At 34.1% G+C, this 19,313-nt stretch overlaps 1 protein-coding gene across 6 annotated transcripts in view; it reads left to right on the forward strand.

The window, feature by feature from the left end:
- The window catches only part of XRCC4 (X-ray repair cross complementing 4), a 316,789-nt gene that overhangs the window by 136,330 nt on the left and 161,146 nt on the right, over positions 1-19,313 (forward strand). For 5 of the 6 annotated variants that reach the window (XR_010413112.1, XM_045897788.3, XM_064596334.1 and 2 more), the window contains exon 7: positions 7,820-7,967. Coding sequence is in view for 5 of the 6 variants with exons in the window: in XM_045897788.3 (XP_045753744.1) it covers positions 7,820-7,967 (148 nt within the window). In the remaining variant the exon portion in view is untranslated. Of the gene's footprint in view, positions 1-7,819; positions 7,968-10,354; positions 11,030-19,313 lie in introns of those variants that run through there. The other variant, XM_064596335.1, reaches the window with a different exon arrangement.

Genomic DNA, 19,313 nt, shown 5'->3' on the forward strand with positions numbered 1-19,313 from the left:
ATGGTTAAAATATGTTTCTCGTCTTAGGAACTTAAATTCTGTAATATGCCCAAGGTAAATGGCAGAACTAGAGATCCAGACCCAGGTCTTCTGATTCTCTTTTTCTCTACACCTCATTTAGAAGGCCATAAGTAAATAAGTTTTGGTTTAAAAAAAGTAAAATAGGGGCGCCTGGGTGGCTCAGTTGGTTAAGCGGCTGCCTTCTGCTCAGGTCATGATCCTGGAGTCCCAGGATTGAGTCCCACATTAGGCTCCCTGCTCGGGGGAGGGAGTCTGCTTCTCCCTCTGACCCTCCCCCCTCTCATGCTCTCTCGCGATCTCATTCTCTCTCTTTCAAATAAATAAATAAAATCTTAAAAAAATAAAAAATAAAAAAAATAAAATACACATTTGAAAAAATTTTCAAGTCCTCATATATCTCATTGTAACACTATTGGGTAATATATTAGAGATATATCAAGGTATAAGGTATAGCCTCTAGCTGTAAGGTATTCATAGTCCTTGATCTAATTGAAGAAAAAATAGATATACATAAAAAGAGAATAACAAAATAAGACCATATGTGTGAAGTGAGTGGTTCAAACTGTAAGCCTTACAGAGTAAGGAGAGATTGCTGTGGACTGGAACTAGTAGGGATGACTGAAATGACCGAAGTGGGCTGTGCTGGAAGGGAGCACATAGCTGAGCCAATAGTTTACCAGATAGTTTAACTCATGGGATTTATGCAGATTGCTGGCAATTTAGCCAACAGTGTCATTTTGTCTGGACATTGAGACATTGGGAGTATGCAGAGAAGCCAACACTGCCTCTCATGTCTGAAATACGACTGCCAAACTCCTGCAGTTCTTCTGTCAGATGAGAAGAAGTGTGGCTTTCTGTGGAGCCACCTTTCACAATAACAAGGCTTGTGTAAAGATTCCCCATTTTCTAGGTTCAGTGAACCTAATGAGAACTTGAAATTCATCCCACAGCTCTGCCCATCAGTGTTTCAGTTGTAGTATGTTCATTGGCAAGAGTTTCTTCTTCTTTTGTTTTCTTTTTTAAAAAAATTCCTGGAAATGGTGAAAGACACATTGTTATGACAGAGACTGATGATAATAGTAAAAACTGAGAATTCTGGAGGTGAAATCTCAGGGGAAAAAAAAACAGTCAATATTGAATTCATAGTCTTCTGCCTAGATTTGAAAGGTTGAAAATTTATTTAGCGTATCTCTGTCTCCTTTTTCTTCTCCCCTCCTTCCTTGCTGCCCATACTTATCCAAGCATTTTCTGTATCTTTTGCTCGTGAACACTACTCCAGCCAGGCCACATTCCTTCTCATTAGCCTTTGAACATTTGCTGTTCTTTTCCAACTCTCTTCAAGTTCTTTTTCATACATAAAATGAGTATATACAACCAGGTAAACTTAATATGAATTGATTTTTTTCCTTAAAAATGGGATGCAGTACTTGAAAGTGAAAACTTCGGTTGTTGCCCTTAAAAATATGTATGGTTATGAATAATACAATTTGGAAGTCCCATGTTTGACTTCATAGATACAGATGGAGATGAAGGTTTATTTCGGATCCCTTCTGCTGAATATAAAATGGCTTTGCTTGTTTGGAGACCCTGAATCATTTTTCAAGGGATCCATTATCAGAATAGAAATAAAGTATCCAGCATCAAGACCAAATGAAATAAGACCAAACATTAGCACAGTAAAGGTTAGAGGTAGGATGGGTGGAAATTTGAAGACTGCTTGAGATGAGCAGTTAATATCTAGGTACCAGGTATGGGACTTGTGCCTCTTTTTCCTGGTTTCTGGCATTGAGGGGTGGAGAAGAAAGGATAGGATGGAACCTTTTCCCTTTTATTAAAGTCTATATAAATATTACCAAAACTTTCTTTTAAAGGAATTTATGAATTAAGAAAATCTATTATAATATAATTTGCTATTACGTGTATGTAATAAACTGAAGGGAAAACTTTCTCACAGTACAAATACAAACCAAAAAAGATATATTTAGTTTAAACAGTAATTAACTTATATGCTAGCCCTTTTTCGTCATGACAGCATTAGAGAGAGGCCACCCTGTAATTGTCAAGAGAAAGGAATACAAATAAGGTGCAGTGAACTGACCTGAAACATTTGGTTATACACAACTTCTAGGTTCTTTGTGATAAATAACGGTAGATACCAAGAGGTTTGAAGTATGAGGCTAATAATAACAAATTACCAGATTAGGTTTTCCCCCACACACAATTATCAGCTTAGTATTTACTAACAAGTAAGCACAAAATAATTCATAAACCTGTTCTATAAACTTGAAGAAATTCCAGCTGTCTTGTCTTTTTAGATGTCTCAGTCACACTCTCATATAAAAAGTTCACTTTTGGCAAATAAAAAGATTCCTGAGGCAGAAGTGATGCTTTTTCCTGACATCAGGCCACCAGTTGTCCAGAGTTCACAACTGGACCCAAAACCACTTAAAAATTTAGCACAGGGTATCGTCTCCAAGATTAAACAGACCTCAGTGGATTATAGCCTGTTTGTAAAATGGTGGAGAGTATCTCTAAAATATTTTAGTCAGTTCGTGTATCTGGAATACATTTAATTTCCACTCATGAGAGCCCATATGCAATATTCATCATGTTTGTTTTCATGCCTTGTGTTTGCTAAGAGACACACATTTTTGTCATTCACTATACTAATTAATAATCTATTATTCACTGATATACAAATAACAAAAGTGCTTCTAGAAGCCCCCTCAAGATATGGACTTTATTTTTAGAATCTCAACAGTCTGCTCCTAGGCTGTGCATTTTTTTTTTAAATTTATTTAAGTTCAATTTAGTTAACATATAGTGTATTATTAGTTTCAGGGATAGAATTTTGTGATTCATCAGTTGCATATAACACCCAGTGCCCATTACATTAAGTGCTCTCCTTCATGCCCATCACCCAGTTAAGCCATTCCCTATCCATCTCCCCTCCAGCAACCCTCAGATTGTTTCGTAGAGTTAAAGAGTCTCTTATGGTTTACCTTCCTCTCTGTTTTCATCTAATTTTATTTTTCCTTCCTTTCTTCTATGTTCATCTGTTTTGTTTCTTAAATTCCACATGAGTGAGATCATATGATAATTGTCTTTCTCTGACTTATTTCACTTAGCATAATACCCTCTAGTTCCGTCCATATTGTTGCAAATGGCAAGATTTCAGTTTTTTTGATGGCCGAATATTCCTGTGTGTGTGTACATTTTCTTTATCCATTCATCACTTGATGGACATCTGGGCTCTTTCCATATCTTGGCTATTATGGACATTGCTGCTATAAACACTGGGGTGCATGTGCCCCTTCAAATTACAATTTTTGTATCCTTTGAATAAATACCTAGTAGTGCAATTGCTGGATCATAGAGTACTATTTTTAACTTTTTGAGGAAACTCCATACTGTTTTCCAGAGTGGCTGCACCAGTTTGCATTCCCACTAACAGTTAAGAGGGTTCCCCTTTCTTCGCATCCTTGCCAACATCTGTTGTTTCCTGTGTTGTTAATTTTAGCCATTCTGACTGGTGTGAGGTGGTATCTCATTGTGGTTTTGATATGTATTTCCCTGATGCCGAGTGATGTTGATTAAAATTTTCATGTGTCTGTTGGCCATTTGTATATTTTCTTTGGAGAAATATCTGTTCATGTCTTCTGCCCATCTCTTGACTGGATTATTTGTTCTTTGGCTGTTGAGTTTGCTGAGTTCTTTATGGATTTTGAATACTAGCCCTTTATCTGATAAGACATTTGCAAATATCTTCTCCCATTCTGTAGGGTTGTCTTTTGATTTTGTTGACTGTTTCCTTTGCTGTGAAAAATCTTTTTATTTTGAGGAAGTCTCAATAGTTCATTTTTGCTTTTGTTTCCCTTGCCTTTGGAGATGTGCCTAGTGAGAAGTTGCTGCGGCCGAGGTCAAAGAGGTTGCTGCCTGTGTTTTCCCCTAGAATTTTGATAGATTCTTTTCTCACATTTAGGTCTTTCATCCATTTTGAGTTTATTTTTGTGTATGGTGTAAGAAAATAGTCCAGTTTCATTCTTCTGCATGTGTCTGTCCAATTTTCCCAACACCATTTATTGAAGAGACTGTCTTTTTTCCACTGGGCATTCTTTACTGCTTTGTCTAAGATTAGTTGAATATAAGTACTTGACAAAATGCAGCATCCTTTCTTGATAAAAACCCTCTACCATGTAGGGATGGAGGGAACATACCTCAACATCATAAAAGCCACACAGGAAATACCCACAGCAAATATCATCCTCAATGGAGAAGAACTGAGATCTTTTCCCCTAAGGTCAGGAACACGACAGGGATGTTCACTCTCACCACTGTTGTTCAACATAATACTGGAAGTCCTAGCCTAGCAATCAGATGACAAAAATAAATAAAAGACATCCAAATTGGCAAAGAACAAATCAAACTTTCAGTCTTCACAGATGACATGATACTCTATATAGAAAACCCAAAAGACTCCACCAAAAAATTGCTAGAACTGATAATAGGAATTCATCAAAGTCATAGGATATAAAATCAACGTACAGGAGTCAGTTGCATTTCTATAGACTAACAATGAAGCAGAAGTAGGAGAAATCAAGGAATTGATCCCATTTATAATTATGCCAAAGACAATAAGATACCTAGAATAAACCTAATCAAAGAGGAAAAGGATCTCTGAAAACTATAGAACACTTACAAAAGTAATTGAAGACACAAAGAAATGGAAAAACATTCCATGCTCATAGATTGGAAGGACAAATATTGTTAAAATCTCTGCTAACTGAACATAATAAAAAAAATGTCTATGCTGTCCAGAGCAATCTACACATTCAGTGCAATCCCTATCAAAATACTATTAGTATTTTTCACAGAGCTGGAACAAACAATCCTAAAATTTGTATGGAACTAGAAAAGACCCTGAATAGCCAAAGGAATGTTGAAAAAGAAAACCAAAGCTAGAGGCATCACAATTCTGGACTTAAAGCTGTGATCATTAAGACAGTATGGTACTGGAACGAAAACAGACACATAGATCAATGGAACAGAATAGAGACCCAGAAATGGACCTTCAACTCAATGGGCTGTGCATTTTTGAGTAGGTGCTAGCAACACCTGGGTTATAGCTCACCCTGACTAACAACATACATTTAATTGCATTGTATTTTAAAGTAAATTACTTATAAATTATATGCATAACAAGTAGTATAACCATATTACATATAAAACATGCTTTTGGGTGCCAATGTGTTAAGTCATTATTTGGAGTTTTAAAATGAATGGCAGAACTTTTTGATAACTTTATTTTTTTTAATCTTACCCTTACCATTTTAATTTAAACAAATTTAACATTATTACCTCCTAGATGTCCAACATGTCATTAAATGCATTTTTTTTTTCATTTTTCAAGTCTTTCTACAGTTGAAATATCTTCTAACTCTGACATTCTTACTAGCTTTGTTTATAGGCAAGCCTGTACTTTGTTATTGCTTATGTGACTGAGTAAACCCTGGGTGAGAGCAGACTGGCGAAAAAAAATCAGGAAACCAGAATTATCTTCCATAATCATCTCATGGCTTCATAAAATTATGGAAGTTGTTCAGCTTGATGTATTCAAAGAAACACCCTTTGTTATCTACCCTTCTCTATTCCTAGAATAGTACTAGCTAGTAAAATAATGTATGCGAAATGTAGTAGAACTTATGTGGCCTAATGACTCAAATAGCTTTGGAAAGTAAAATATCCTTTAATCAGTAATCAGTAAATATTTGATGAAGGAATACTTTATCCACTAAGGAGAAATATTTTTTTGTTGTCATGTGATAAAATATCAACTCAAAGTCTGTGTGATTTGGTCAAGTTACTTAACCTTTCTAAAGCCTTGGCTTCTTCATAAGTAAAATGAAGGTAATAATAGTTAAGTACTTCACAAGGTTAAAGATTAATAAAATAATATGTTTAAAACCCATAGCAAAGTGTCTACCACATATGTTCTAAAAAATGGAGCCATTTCAAAGAAAAAAAAAAAAAAGCACCCAAAGAAGACTTTCAAGAGAGTGGTCAACAGTGTCCAAGTGATCTCCGGTCACTCAGAGAAGCATGGGCTGCAGCAAGTGGGATTTCAAAATACCAGCTTTTCTTCTAGGATGTGATATATGTGTGCCTGATAAACCACTCATTCTGCAGAATTGCACACTAAAAATAATAGAGCCTATGGGGAAAAAAATTAAGGTTTAGGCAGACCACTCAAAATCTATGCAGCTTTACATTGTTGTTGTTAGTTCCCTAGTTACAATCCGAGTTACAATCCTAATGAAAATATTAACTCCGTTAACTCTCTAGCAACATTTGCACCCAACATCACAGTCCACTAACCATTTGCATCACATTTCCTCTCAAATGGAGTAGATGGCAGTTACTGAATGCATTCTAATAGTTTGATGAAAATTAAACATCTGATTCAGCTACAGGGAGAAACATTTTCACAGCTTCTTTCTGTAACAGAAAGCTTAACTGTTGAAAAGTCTAGGGTTCTTTTTTTTTTTTTTTAAGATTTTATTTATTTTTCAACAGAGAGAGACAGCGAGAGAGGGAACACAAGCAGGGGGAGTGGGAGGGGGAGAAGCAGGCTTCCCACTGAGCAGGGAGCTCGATGTGGGACTCGATCCCAGTACCCTGGGATCATGACCTGAGCCGAAGACAGACGCTTAACGACTGAGCCACCCAGGCGCCCGAAAAGTCTAGGGTTCTTGACTCCACTGAGCCAACCCCTCTTTGTGCTACAGGAATTGACTTGTCCAGGATTTTTGCCACTCATCTCCATCTTTTTAGGACTTTATACATTGTGAAGGCCTTCTCTTTAATTGGGATGAAAGCTCGCCCTTGATCACCTTAAAATGTTAACATGCTAGACAAAAATCATATGAACCAGCAAGACATCCAAAGTCCAAATTATATTGATATTGTTCATTATTTATCAATGGCAAAGGAGCTCTTTTATATAAATATGTATTTACTTAAGTATACTATATATTAGATGAATGAATTCTGAACTCCCCTAAAGCTCTTTGGAACTAAGTTGTTTATAGAGAATAAAGGAATATAAATCAAACATGTTTCTCTTGTTGCTTCTGTTTCATGTATATCAAACACTTTTAGGGGTAGTTTAATGACTTAGATACAATAGAGACATCTGTTAGACATTTTTCCTGTTCTCATTCCCTACAGTTGGCTGAAAAGTCTATGAAATTATCTCTGGATCACTAGCAGAAGTCTCCATTCCTGTTAATAATTACTGTTTAGTATCAATTTGATTTATCCTATTCCTATAGCAGTATTTGCGCCCCCCAAAAAAACATCTTACAGAGGCGCCTCTAAGGCATTCCTATCTAATTCTAGCATTGAAAGATCAAACTGTGCCTTCGATGTATTTGGGAGGGTTGTTGTGCAAGATAGGCAGAGACCATTTTGATCAAATTGAGAGAGATCAATTGTTAAAATCTCTGCTAACTGAACATGTCTTTTTTCCACTGGGCATTCTTTACTGCTTTGTCTAAGATTAGTTGAATATAAGTACTTGACAGAATGCAGCATCCTTTCTTGATAAAGGTATAATATACTTTATGTTTTATATTGGTATTAAAGTATTATAATCTAACTGGTCCACTTAACCAAATCTTCATGAATTTTTTAAAAATAGTTTTACTGTATTTTAAGTGTCACTTCATATCAGTGCAGCAAGTTCTTACTTTTTATGCATAATTTTGTTGGGTCACACTTTTATGTCATTTTATTTTAGCTACTTTAAGAGGAGATGATTCCATTATTTCAAGTCCTGATGTCACAGATATTGCACCAAGTAGAAAGAGGAGGCAGCGGATGCAAAAGAATCTTGGGACAGAACCTAAAATGGCTTCTCAGGTACATGGGCCTCAAGAAAAGGAGAAGTAAGTCATTTTATTTTTTGCCAAATGATGAAATATCATTTAAAAAAATCTAATATCTGATCTCAAAAATTATATTTTCATTTCTGAGTTTACTTAAGGCTATTTTTAAAGAACAAGAATTGTGATTTTGGAAAGTGTAAAATGTTCAAATCAATATATTTTCTCTGGTATTTGGTTAGTTCCTATTAATATTTAAAGCAGAAGTGCTAAAAATATAAGCAAAATGTTTTTTTCTTGTGGTTTTTATAGATTAATTAGAAATGGCGTGTAGATACTAAAAATATTAGAATCCAGCTTGTTTTCAGTAAAGTGTTTCAATCTAATTTACTGCTTTAAACAGACCCACATAGCATTTGAATTAGCTACTTGATTTGGTTATGCTTGGAATTTTCTCAAGTGAAAAGTCTCATTCTAGTCATCTATTTCTTTCTATTAAATTTTGGAATTACATGCTTTATTGTTAGAGTTTTTCACTCTTTCATTCACATACCCTCCTTTGATCTGCATCCCAGTTTAGTTGTAATGAGTTGAGGACTTGGGATAATTAACACTTTATTGTAGCAAAACAGTTAGCATTTATAAAGAATAATTTATCAGTTGAATCCAGAATGAATATGCACATCATTTGTATGCTTGGATATATGTATGTGTGCCCTTAAAATTTATTTCTTTTTCTGTAAACTTTTTATTAACTTTTAGCGAGTAGTTATTAAACAATAGCCATATGACAAATGATATTACAGGTCAGTGGTTTCACAGTGTGAAATGAGGACCTCTGGGGGTATCCATAAGTTCATCCCTTCTTCAATTCCATACCTGTGTGGAATATATTTCGTATAATGCAATTAAAATAACATGTAAGATCTGATGGAATGCAGGGCTTATGAGAATCCAACTCTTTTCATTCAAGCCAGCCATGAAACAGATATGCAAAAGTGTAAAAGATTGATCTCACAAGAGTTTTGGGGAAATATAATGATCTTTCATAAAGAATATGATATCCATATTATCATATACTGGGTTTATTATTACTTTTAAATGAATTAATAAAGATATAAAAATTTTCAGGTTTTAATTTTTTTTTTTTTAGGATTTCATTTATTTATTTGACAGAGAGAGAGACACAGCGAGAGAGGGAACACAAGCAGGGGGAGTGGGAGAGGGAGAGGCAGGCTTCCCGCGGAGCAGGGAACCTGATGTGGGGCTCAATCCCAGGACCCTGGGATCATGACCTGAGCGAAGGCAGACGCTTAATGACTGAGCCACCCAGCCTCCCCTTCAGGTTTTAATTTTTGAATATGATATAGTCCACATAAACAAAAGCTTTTGAGGTTCTCAAGAACTTTTAAAAGTGTGAAGACATCCTGAGAGCAGAAAGTTTTAGACAGTGAGGATACCAAGACAGGCACAATCCAAGCCTTCAGGAAACTGATGGTTTGATAGGAGGGAGTTTTCAAGTTTCTTGTTTGAAAATAAGCATCGTACAGTTAATAGTGGAATTGTTTTGTTTGTGTATTTATCATTGGATTTTTATTCTCTCCACAATTGGCCTGATCTATTGGTACTTGAAAATGCCTTTATGGTTTTATGCCCTTATGTCTTCAGACAATACATATAAAAACCCAATGTGTACTAAACTCTTACTGATTTGTGTTTATCATCTGAATTTATTCATTAGCTCATCAACTGCTAGCTTCATAGAATTCAAAGGTGTTGCATTATCTCTTTTAAATAATGAACCAAAAATATTTCCAGTTTGCAAACATTGGAGCAGCCAGGCTAATCCTACAGATTAATATGGGGAAAAATAAAATTACAAGCAGTTTGAAATATTCAGGAAACTCTGTACTTCATTCAGTCAATCTGTAAGCAAATGAGCAATGAGAATCAGTTGTGTGCAGACATAAACTGGATGTTGAAGATTCAGGAGGGTAGAAAACAGATGCAGCCCCGTCCTCATAGAACTTTTGGTTTTACGTTTTTTCTGATAAAGATTTCAGGGTCTGAGGGAAGAATGAAATATATTGGTTTTATGTTAGAGAGCTGCACCTTAGCTCTTTTCACGCTGTGTGTGAACGACATACAAAGTTTTGAGGTTACTAACATTTTCTGATTACACGATATTGCTTGAATAGGTTTCCAGTATGCATGGTACAGAGATGAAGAAAGTTTAGATCTGAATCAAGACTAAATATTTTATTTAGACTTTTTAATAAATGCAGTGTGTTTGTTTCTACCAAATATATGCAGTTAATGTTGTGTTCCTTTTCTGTGTTTTGATAATCGTGCCAGTACTTATTTTGTATATTTTCACTACTTTAAAAGTTGATATAAACCATATCAACTTCTTCAAATTGTCTGCTAATTATATTACTTTGGACCTTTAGGCTCAACTGGCCCTTACAAGAAATGAAAAACATATGTTAGATGTCAGGAAGAATTTTAAAGATGAAAGGAAATTTAGTTTAACATTTATCAATTGGATGGTGAGTGGTTGATACCCTGCTTTACAATTCCTCTTCCTTTGCCCAAATAAAGCAGAAAGAGAAATTATATTTTTTGTTTTTATTTTATTTTTATATACTTTTGGATTTTGTTTTTTCCATTTTGAATACAGAAGGCTGAAATTTTATGGCTGTTAAAGTCCTAGTTCTTTCCCAGTCTTCTTAATCAAAAACATGAGAAAGCTTCTACAAAACAAAAAATAAAGACAAGCTCTTAACTGTGAAGAAAACTTAAGACATTCTCAAATACTGATGATTAACCCTTATTTTATGTTTTTAAATTTAAACTATTACCTATTTCCTAACTTCCTAAACACCTTTTTTTCTCTGATGATTTCTCATGTACCTCAGTTAGGCAAATATACTCTAACTGTAGCCTCCCAAACAAATGCAGATGTGGATGTTTACTTCTTAGGGCTGAAAAGAAATTGGCCCCTAACTCTAAACTTCTTAGTGTCCTAAGCCCTCTTTGACAAATTCTGTGGCCTCTAGTCCCTTCAAATATTCCCACTGGGCACCTTCCATATTTTTTCTTTGGCTTCTCTTGGCTTCTCTAGCTCTGCACCTCAAAAACAAAGTGGAGGAAGGGAAAATCATAGGTACTCTGATTTAATTTAAAAAAATTTATGTCTGCTACTGGATTTTGTGCAAGTCGTTGCCTCTTTCTGGAATTTAGTTTTCTCCTTTGTAAAATGAAATGATTGAACTAGATGATCTGTAAAATCTCCCAATATCTATAATTTTATTATACTTTTAACTACTACTTTGAAAACATGAACATGATTCAGCAATAAATTACTCACCCATTTATTAGGTATTAGCAATTAAAATTCATGAAAAATATAAGATTAAAAAAATACAGATATCTATGAATGAGAAAATTGTCTTTTAAGTTTATATATTGATGAGTATTTCACAACGTAAAAATTTTAGTACATTTCTATATACCATGGGTTACTTTGTACTCATAAAAAAATCTAAATACTAAGGTATACTAATACTAATCCATAAAACAAAATCATGGTAATTTTTACATTTATTTAAAATTTATTGTGATACTGTCACTGGTACAGTGACAAGGTGTGGGATAAGAGAGAGAGAATAAATAAGAATTGTGGTAGATGCTTTATATGTGATCCCTCATTTAAATCTCACACAGATCCTACATGGTAGATATTGATTTACCCTTCTTACAGATGAAAAACAACTCAGGCTCAGAGTTATATTTTATTTTTCTAGAGCAACACAACCATTGTTTTATTTTAAAAGCCTGTGCTTGGTTCACTGCCTGAAGGGGCTTATAATCTATTGAGAGACAGAGATATACACAAATAATTTTGTGATTACAAGAACAGAGTGAGAGGAAAACACCAGCCTTAAGATTTTAAATTGGAATGTTATTCCAAAATTTTAAGTTATATCATAAGTGGGAGTAGTTTTAGGACATTTTATGTGAATCTGAGACCCACTTTTGATCTATATTAGAGAGGTATGCTTAGAACTAATCGATGGGGTCTCTAATTCCATCTCACCGGTGTGGCAATATTAGAAAATCAGAATGTGTTATTTATCTATCTTATTTAAGTGTGTTCGTGGTTAAAAAGCATAATAACCTAGTTTCTTATGAATTAATATGATAGCATTATGAAATAGTAATTGTAATTTAGCTGCCTTTGATAAAAATTGCATTATTTTTTAGCTGAGAGAAGTAAATCAATTTGTAAGTAAACTTTTAAAATTTCTGGGCGAACTCTGTGTATTAAATATGAAAGAGAACTTTGTAGTAAAGTTATTTTTACCAATAAAACTATTAAATAGTGAAATACACAGTTTTTAGCAGAAAACATGACTAATAACTATTATGGGAATGTTTACCATATTCTGTAAGATTTTATTCAAATATCTTGTTTATGTTGTATTAAGGATAGAAAAGTGAAGTCAAGCTTCATATATTTGCTTTTGATAAAAAGTATGCCTAAAACTTCAGGAATAAGATTAAACTAAATACCGAAGCCACATAAAGACCCAAGTCTGTTCAATTTCTTCATTCTCATTCGCTTTTACCTCCTTTCTACATTTTTCTATGGTAGAAAGACAACAGATTTTTCGTCAGATAGATGTAAGGACCCAGGCAAATCAGAAGTGACTTCTCAGAGTGTCTGGGCTCTAAAATACCATTTAATGAGTGGATAGAAATATGATTAGTGAACAACTAGATACCTTCCACACAAGAAAATTTAGCACATTAATTTGTCAATAAATGTAAAAGCTATAGTGAAGATAATTTCTCAATAGATAATCAAATGTTAACATAAAGTAAAATTCCACCCTTAATACGAAAACAATTATTCTTTAGCTATATAAGAAAATATTAATAAAAACTAGGAAGCTAAAACTGCATTTGTAATGGTTCACAGCTTTTATATTTAAATAGTCTAGTGTGTTTAGTAAGTTCTAAAAAAAATGTGTCACTCCCAGTGTCTTAAAAATATTTTGTAACTGAAGACAAATGTAATTTTCTAAGTCCTTGAGTTTACTCTAAAAAATAACGTTACCATCTTAAGTGGGAACTATTTACTATGGAAATATTAACCCAATTCTGTCAAATAATGCAAAAATTCTATTGCACAAAGATACAGAAAATTTAAGTAACTTATCCAAGGTCACATAGTGAGTAATTTTAAATAATTATTCTGTGGATTAATGAATAACATATTCTCCATTGTTCATAAGAGTGAGAGCTGTCTTTTTTTTTTTAATTTTTTTTTTTAAGATTTTATTTATTTGCGAGAGAGACAATGAGAGAGAGACAGAGAGCATGAGAGGGAGGAGGGTCAGAGGGAGAAGCAGACTCCCTGCTGAGCAGGGAGCCTGATGTGGGACTCGATCCCGGGACTCCAGGATCATGACCTGAGCCGAAGGCAGTCGCTTAACCAACTGAGCCACCCAGGCGCCTGAGTGAGAGCTGTCTTTACATGGATGAGTAATTGCATCTCGCCAAATTTGGCCATAAAATTAGTTTAATTATTATCACTGTCTATTACTGTTACTGTTATTATCTTACTAAATTAAACGGTTAGTTCTGCATCAACCAGTCACTAATGTTTATGAAGCTGTTTGACTAATGATGGTTTCTTTCAGTTTACTATACTGAAATAGGTTATGTCTGTTTATAAACCTGCACATCATGGTAAAAGCACATGAAATATTTGGTTGTATATCTCCTTAAATGTATTTTCTAAAGACATTCCATAGATGTAACTCTTAGATGACCATTTTCAAGAGTTTTCAAAATTCTGAATACTTAATGATCTAAATATAGATATTCTACCATATTGTTTTTCTTTGTATTCTTAGCCATGTTAAAGTAGAAAAAATTAAGCTGAGAATGAATGTATTATACAATTTTTTATACTTCTAGTGAAGAAAAATTGCACAGAAAGTTTTGAGTTTGTAGTTCACGATACCATGGTGTGTTAACCATTATATACCATTAAATTTATCAGGGAAGTTTGACTTCATTACTTGTTTTCAATTCTAAAAATATGCTTGATTTCACATGTTTTTGTCAGTCCCTCACAATGTCATTTCCTCCGTATCTTCTGCATTAACCACTGAGTAGAGTTTATATTCATTGTATGACTATTATTACATGATCTCACACTGACTAAAGAAGTACACAGTAGATGCTGTTTGTTGAGAAGAAAATTTTGACTATGGTTTTCCCTCATTCATTCATTCATTCATTCATTCACCATTCATTCATTTAACAGATGCTTACATGCTGAGCATGAGGGACATACTACTGAGATAGGCCCTGATCTCATAAAACTTAGTTTATATGAGAGAAGACAAGCATTAATTATATCATTACATCAATATATAATTGCAAACTTTTAAAGGATTTCAAGATTTAGGGGAAACATGACAAGGGGGTGTGGCTTGAGGAATCATCTGAGCTCTAATCTGAAGGTTAAAGAGAAGTACAATAGCAGAGTAGAGAGCAGAGTGCTCAAAATCCTGAGGAAACAGCCTGGGAGCATGTACCCAGGTGGAATGTGTAAGTGATGGTGTTGGGAGAGCTAGATGGGGCGGGGGGGAGTGTGATGAGGCTAAGGGCTGCTCAGAGGCCACACCAAGCTGGCTGTGTACTTCTTGTTAAAAATTCAGCCTTTCCTTGCATACATGTAAGCATTTTCATTTCTCACATCACGGGGGACTTTTCTTCTGTCTTCCCTGCTTTTTAATATTGTTTTTAAACTCAAGTTCTTGAGAGTTATAAAATATCATATTGACTAGAAAACTCTTATATTTTGGTCCTTTTTACATCTTCTTAGATATAATCATTTAAGATTATCTAAAGCTATTGTACCTAGTTTATTTTCTTTTTTTTAACTCTACTTTCAAACTGCTTAATGTTGTACAATTTTGGATTCCCAATAATACAACTTTCATTCTCTTGAAACACAGGAAACTAGAAAATTGAAAACATACTGAAACTTATGTAGAGTGTTCACAGGGATAATAGCTTAAATTGACATGTGTTAGTAGTCCTGAGGGGCAGAATTGTAGTGCTATTTTCCCTTTTTATGGTAAATGTAAATGCTTTTTTTCAGAAATATTTTTAGATCTTTGAAGAGTTCCCACTTCTAGTAAGACTCTGAACTCCTTGAATGTGGTATATGTTGGTAAATATTCATTAAAAAATTTTAGTGTGACTAATCCCCACAATATGATTATGCTTGGGGAACACTCATCCTGTTCTGTCAACTAGCATCAACACTAAGAGTTATTCAACATAAACATATGCTGTACATTCCTTGCTATTTACTATCTTACATCAGTTGAAATTGTGATTTATAGAGTTGTTCAGTATGAGTTTTTAATCCTATATATTAAACAAAATGAACCAGCTGAAAAGTACTACAGAAATTATAAAATTACTTTCATATTTGTATACTTTATTAATATCAGGTAAAATACTGAGTGTAAACAAGAACATTATAAAATTACTCTCTATAAATATATAAGGGCACAATACGTATCTCAACGAAATATCACCATGTTCAGGCTTTATTAGGCACTCAGTTTAAATTTTTAATGAGGTCATGCTTTATAATACAACATAATAACCATGGAAGATTTTTTCATTTAAAATTCTTTAAATTTTTGGAGCTCTTACTAATTCTTCCAACATCCTAAAAGAGTGAATATAATAAAAGTCTATTTGTAGCACTCTGTTGGTATGACATTAAGTCAGTTATGGCCAGGTGGACTAGTGGGATTATTTTAACAAATTAACTAATCCATTCATTATTTACTTACTTGGCTAAATTGAGTCAATGTCCCAGTCTTACTGAAATTAGCAACCAGTTAATAAAAATCAATTAACACAATGCTCAGATTAGATTATTTAATTAATACTTTAATGCTTGTCGTATCTTCAGCTGTTTCAGCCCATTTCTCCCCAGTTTTGCTTTTCCTTTTTCTAGCTGTTCTGTTTCTCAGCTCTGTAGTTTCTCTTTCTTGAAAGCAAACTAGTTTTAAGAGATATTGAAATTAGCATCTGATCTAAATGAAAACTTTGTCTAAGAATTAAGGCTCCGACACTGAGGAAAGGTGGCCAAGGAGAGCCAAAGCCTTGATGCAACCAAATGAAGATTATGCTGGAGACCAAGACAGGGAATCAAACACAGGGATATACCATACAGTCATTGTTACCAGAACTGGAGTATAAAGTTCTTATTAGGAACAATACTAACTTAATTTCGAGCTCCTTCTTAAGTGATCCTTAACTACAAAAATATTAGTCCCTGTGGTCAGAAGAGCTAAATATATAGAAAGGAACAAAATGCCCCCACCTCTGAGGTTTGGTAGGAAGAAATTCAAGATGTTTATTGAAGTTAGATGAGTCCAGAGTTTATTCTTTAGAATACCGTTAACATACTTCATTCTGTAGAATATGCAAAGGAGATCTTATCTGGTACTCAGTAAGGGGTTCCATATTCAAATGTTTGTAAATAGCTGTATACTATAGCTTCCACATTTCCATGTGCTCCAACCCATAGAACTTGGAGATTTATATTTTAAAGGCTCTGAGAAACCCATAGTAAATAATTCATTTGACTTTGTAATCACTTTTCAAATGTGCTTAAGCAGAGCATCCTCATGCAATTTGCCTCTCCCCTCCCTCCTAAGAAAGGCTTAGTAATGGTCCAAAGGGTAATATTCTGTGGGGCCCTAGTTTGGAATATGAACTCTCCAAATTCTCAAATATCAATGATTTTAGAAATATAAGAACCTTTAAACCATATTTATAGAATGTTAGGCATTGAACGTATCTCAAGAAAAAAAAATTAGTGTGTATATGGGACCTCACGAGAAAAGAAAATTGGTGCATATATGGGCCCTTCCTCCGCCACTCTCCACAATCCTACTACTTAGGGAAATTTCCTGCTTGTCCAGCATATGTCCCTGCTGGGAGCAGCAAGATCATTTTCTAAGAGAATTCTAGTGATTAGCACACATTGAGTATATCTCAAAAGGAACAGTTCCACATAATCTCAATGGCAGGATAAAACCTTAAAATAATTTGGGCCAAAAATACAAATAAATACGTGTGTAGTCTTTCAATACTTTTGTATAGTCTTTGTTTCTGCATGCTAACAAGTAAAAATATATAGGTTCACACATCTCATGCAAGGCTCAGATATGATTTAGTCTTCTATGTGATGAGTATCTTTTGAAAGTAAAGACTTCTAACATGTTGTTCCAAACAACCTTAAAAAATTATTAAATTATAACTTTTCACAGATGTTGCTCCTTGAACTGTAGTGAAGAAGTTTTAACTGTGTGTTCTGAATCAATCTGTAAGTGGCCCCATTAAGTAATTGTGTAGCTGTAATATTTTAGATTAGAGGTGGGTGGCAAAAGAGTACACATGTGCACACACACCCTCCTCAGATTAAGTTTATGGTTTAATTAGGAAAGGTTACACAATCTTATCAAGCCCACATAGCTACAAGGACCAGGGAAAGATAGAGCATATTTTAGCACAGTATTTTCCCACCTCCTTGAGTGGGGTTAGGTATTACACAGCCACCACTGAGATGGTTGGTATAATATAGGTCTTCCTGGACCTGGGAAAGCTCAATTCTTTCCTTTTTAATACTAGAAGCTTACAGCATCATCCAGGAAGAAATTGCACGATCCACGCACTTTTGTTTAGAGGAATGATTACACACGTCAGACTTCCCTGTCTACAAAAGCAAAGCTATCATGTCTTTCAAAGATTTTCAGGGTCCTAGAGTGCCCAGTTCTTTACAGTAACCCAGGCACAGTCAAATAGAGTTTTAAATAAAATCTTTACTATTAATAATATTATTCTTATGATGGAGGTTTGAAGAAACATATTTGTTTGCCTTCTGATACATGTCTATGTTACTATTGTCAATGTTATAGTTTATTAAAAACAAAAAAACAAAACCCAATAGTAGGGAGGGGAAGAGCCCAGTGTTGATCCATTTACTTATTTATTTATAAGTAAACTTTTTTTTTAAGAGTATTTTTAAGTTCACAGCAAAATTGAGCAGAAAGTACAGAGTTCCTATATATCCCTGGTCCCCACACATGTAGGACCTCCTTACTATCAACATCCCCCAACAGAGTGGTACATTTGTTACAGTTGATAAACTTTGATACACTATTATCACTCAAAGTCCATAGTTTGCATTAAGGTTCACTTTTGCTGTTATACTTTCTATAGATTTGGACAGATACATAATGACAAGTATACAGTACTGTAGTACCGTACAGAGAAGTTTCACTACCTTAAAAATCTTATGTGCTCCACCAGCTCATCCCTCCCTCTCCATAGTTTGGCCTTTTCCAGAATGTTATATAGTTGGAATCAGACAGTATGTAGCCCTTTCAGACTGGCTTCTTTCATTTATAATAATATGCATTCAAGATTCCCCCATGTCTTTTCATGGCTTGGTAGCTGATTTCTTTCTAGCACTGAATAATATTTCATCGTCTGGATATACCAGAGTTTATCCACTTACCTACTAAAGGAATCCATTTATTTTTCAGGATTACCATGTTACTCCATATTTATAGAACTCTTCTTTTACACTTTATTTGCAAAACGAGACTCATACCATTTATGATGTAGTCTGCTGTTTTTAAATTAAACTATACCTTATAAACATTTTATATTTAGTAAATACATTGCTTCCATATCATTTTATATTTATAATATTCCATTGTATAAATGTACCATAATATCTTTAAACAATTCCCCTACTATACATTTAGGCCTTGTCCACATTTGTATTATTACAAAGAGTGCTGTATATACTTATACATAAATTTGCACATATGACTGATTATTTTTTTAGACTGCATTCCCAAAAGTAGAGTTACAAGGTCAGAGAGCATATGTACTTGTTAGTCCTTTCTTATGTTTGGCAGAATTCCTCCAGAAGGCTGTAACAATCCATACTCTCACGAGTCATGTTTGCCTTTTGTTCTGTTGTTTTCCAGTTCATTTTGATCATTGCCAGATCATTTTAATTATTTAATCAATGAGTATGTCATTGCTTAATTTTTATATTTAACCATTAGAGAAGTCTAGTGTTTTTCTGGTATTTATTCACTATTGGCATTTTATCTTTTGTTTACTCTCTGTCCATAACCTCAGCTGATTTTCAGCGGAGGTCTTTGTCTCCTATTGTTTTATAAGAGTTTCATATACCTAAAAAATTAATCTTTCTTTTTCCCAGCTCATCATTTGCCCTTTAATTTTTGTTAGTGGCATTTTTTATGTATATAAGTTATTAGA

The sequence above is a fragment of the Mirounga angustirostris genome, unplaced genomic scaffold, assembly GCF_029215605.1.
Source record: "Mirounga angustirostris isolate CCGP_5_RB_7025 unplaced genomic scaffold, mMirAng1.0.hap1 SCAF_7, whole genome shotgun sequence".
Classification (NCBI taxonomy): Eukaryota; Metazoa; Chordata; class Mammalia; order Carnivora; family Phocidae; genus Mirounga; species Mirounga angustirostris.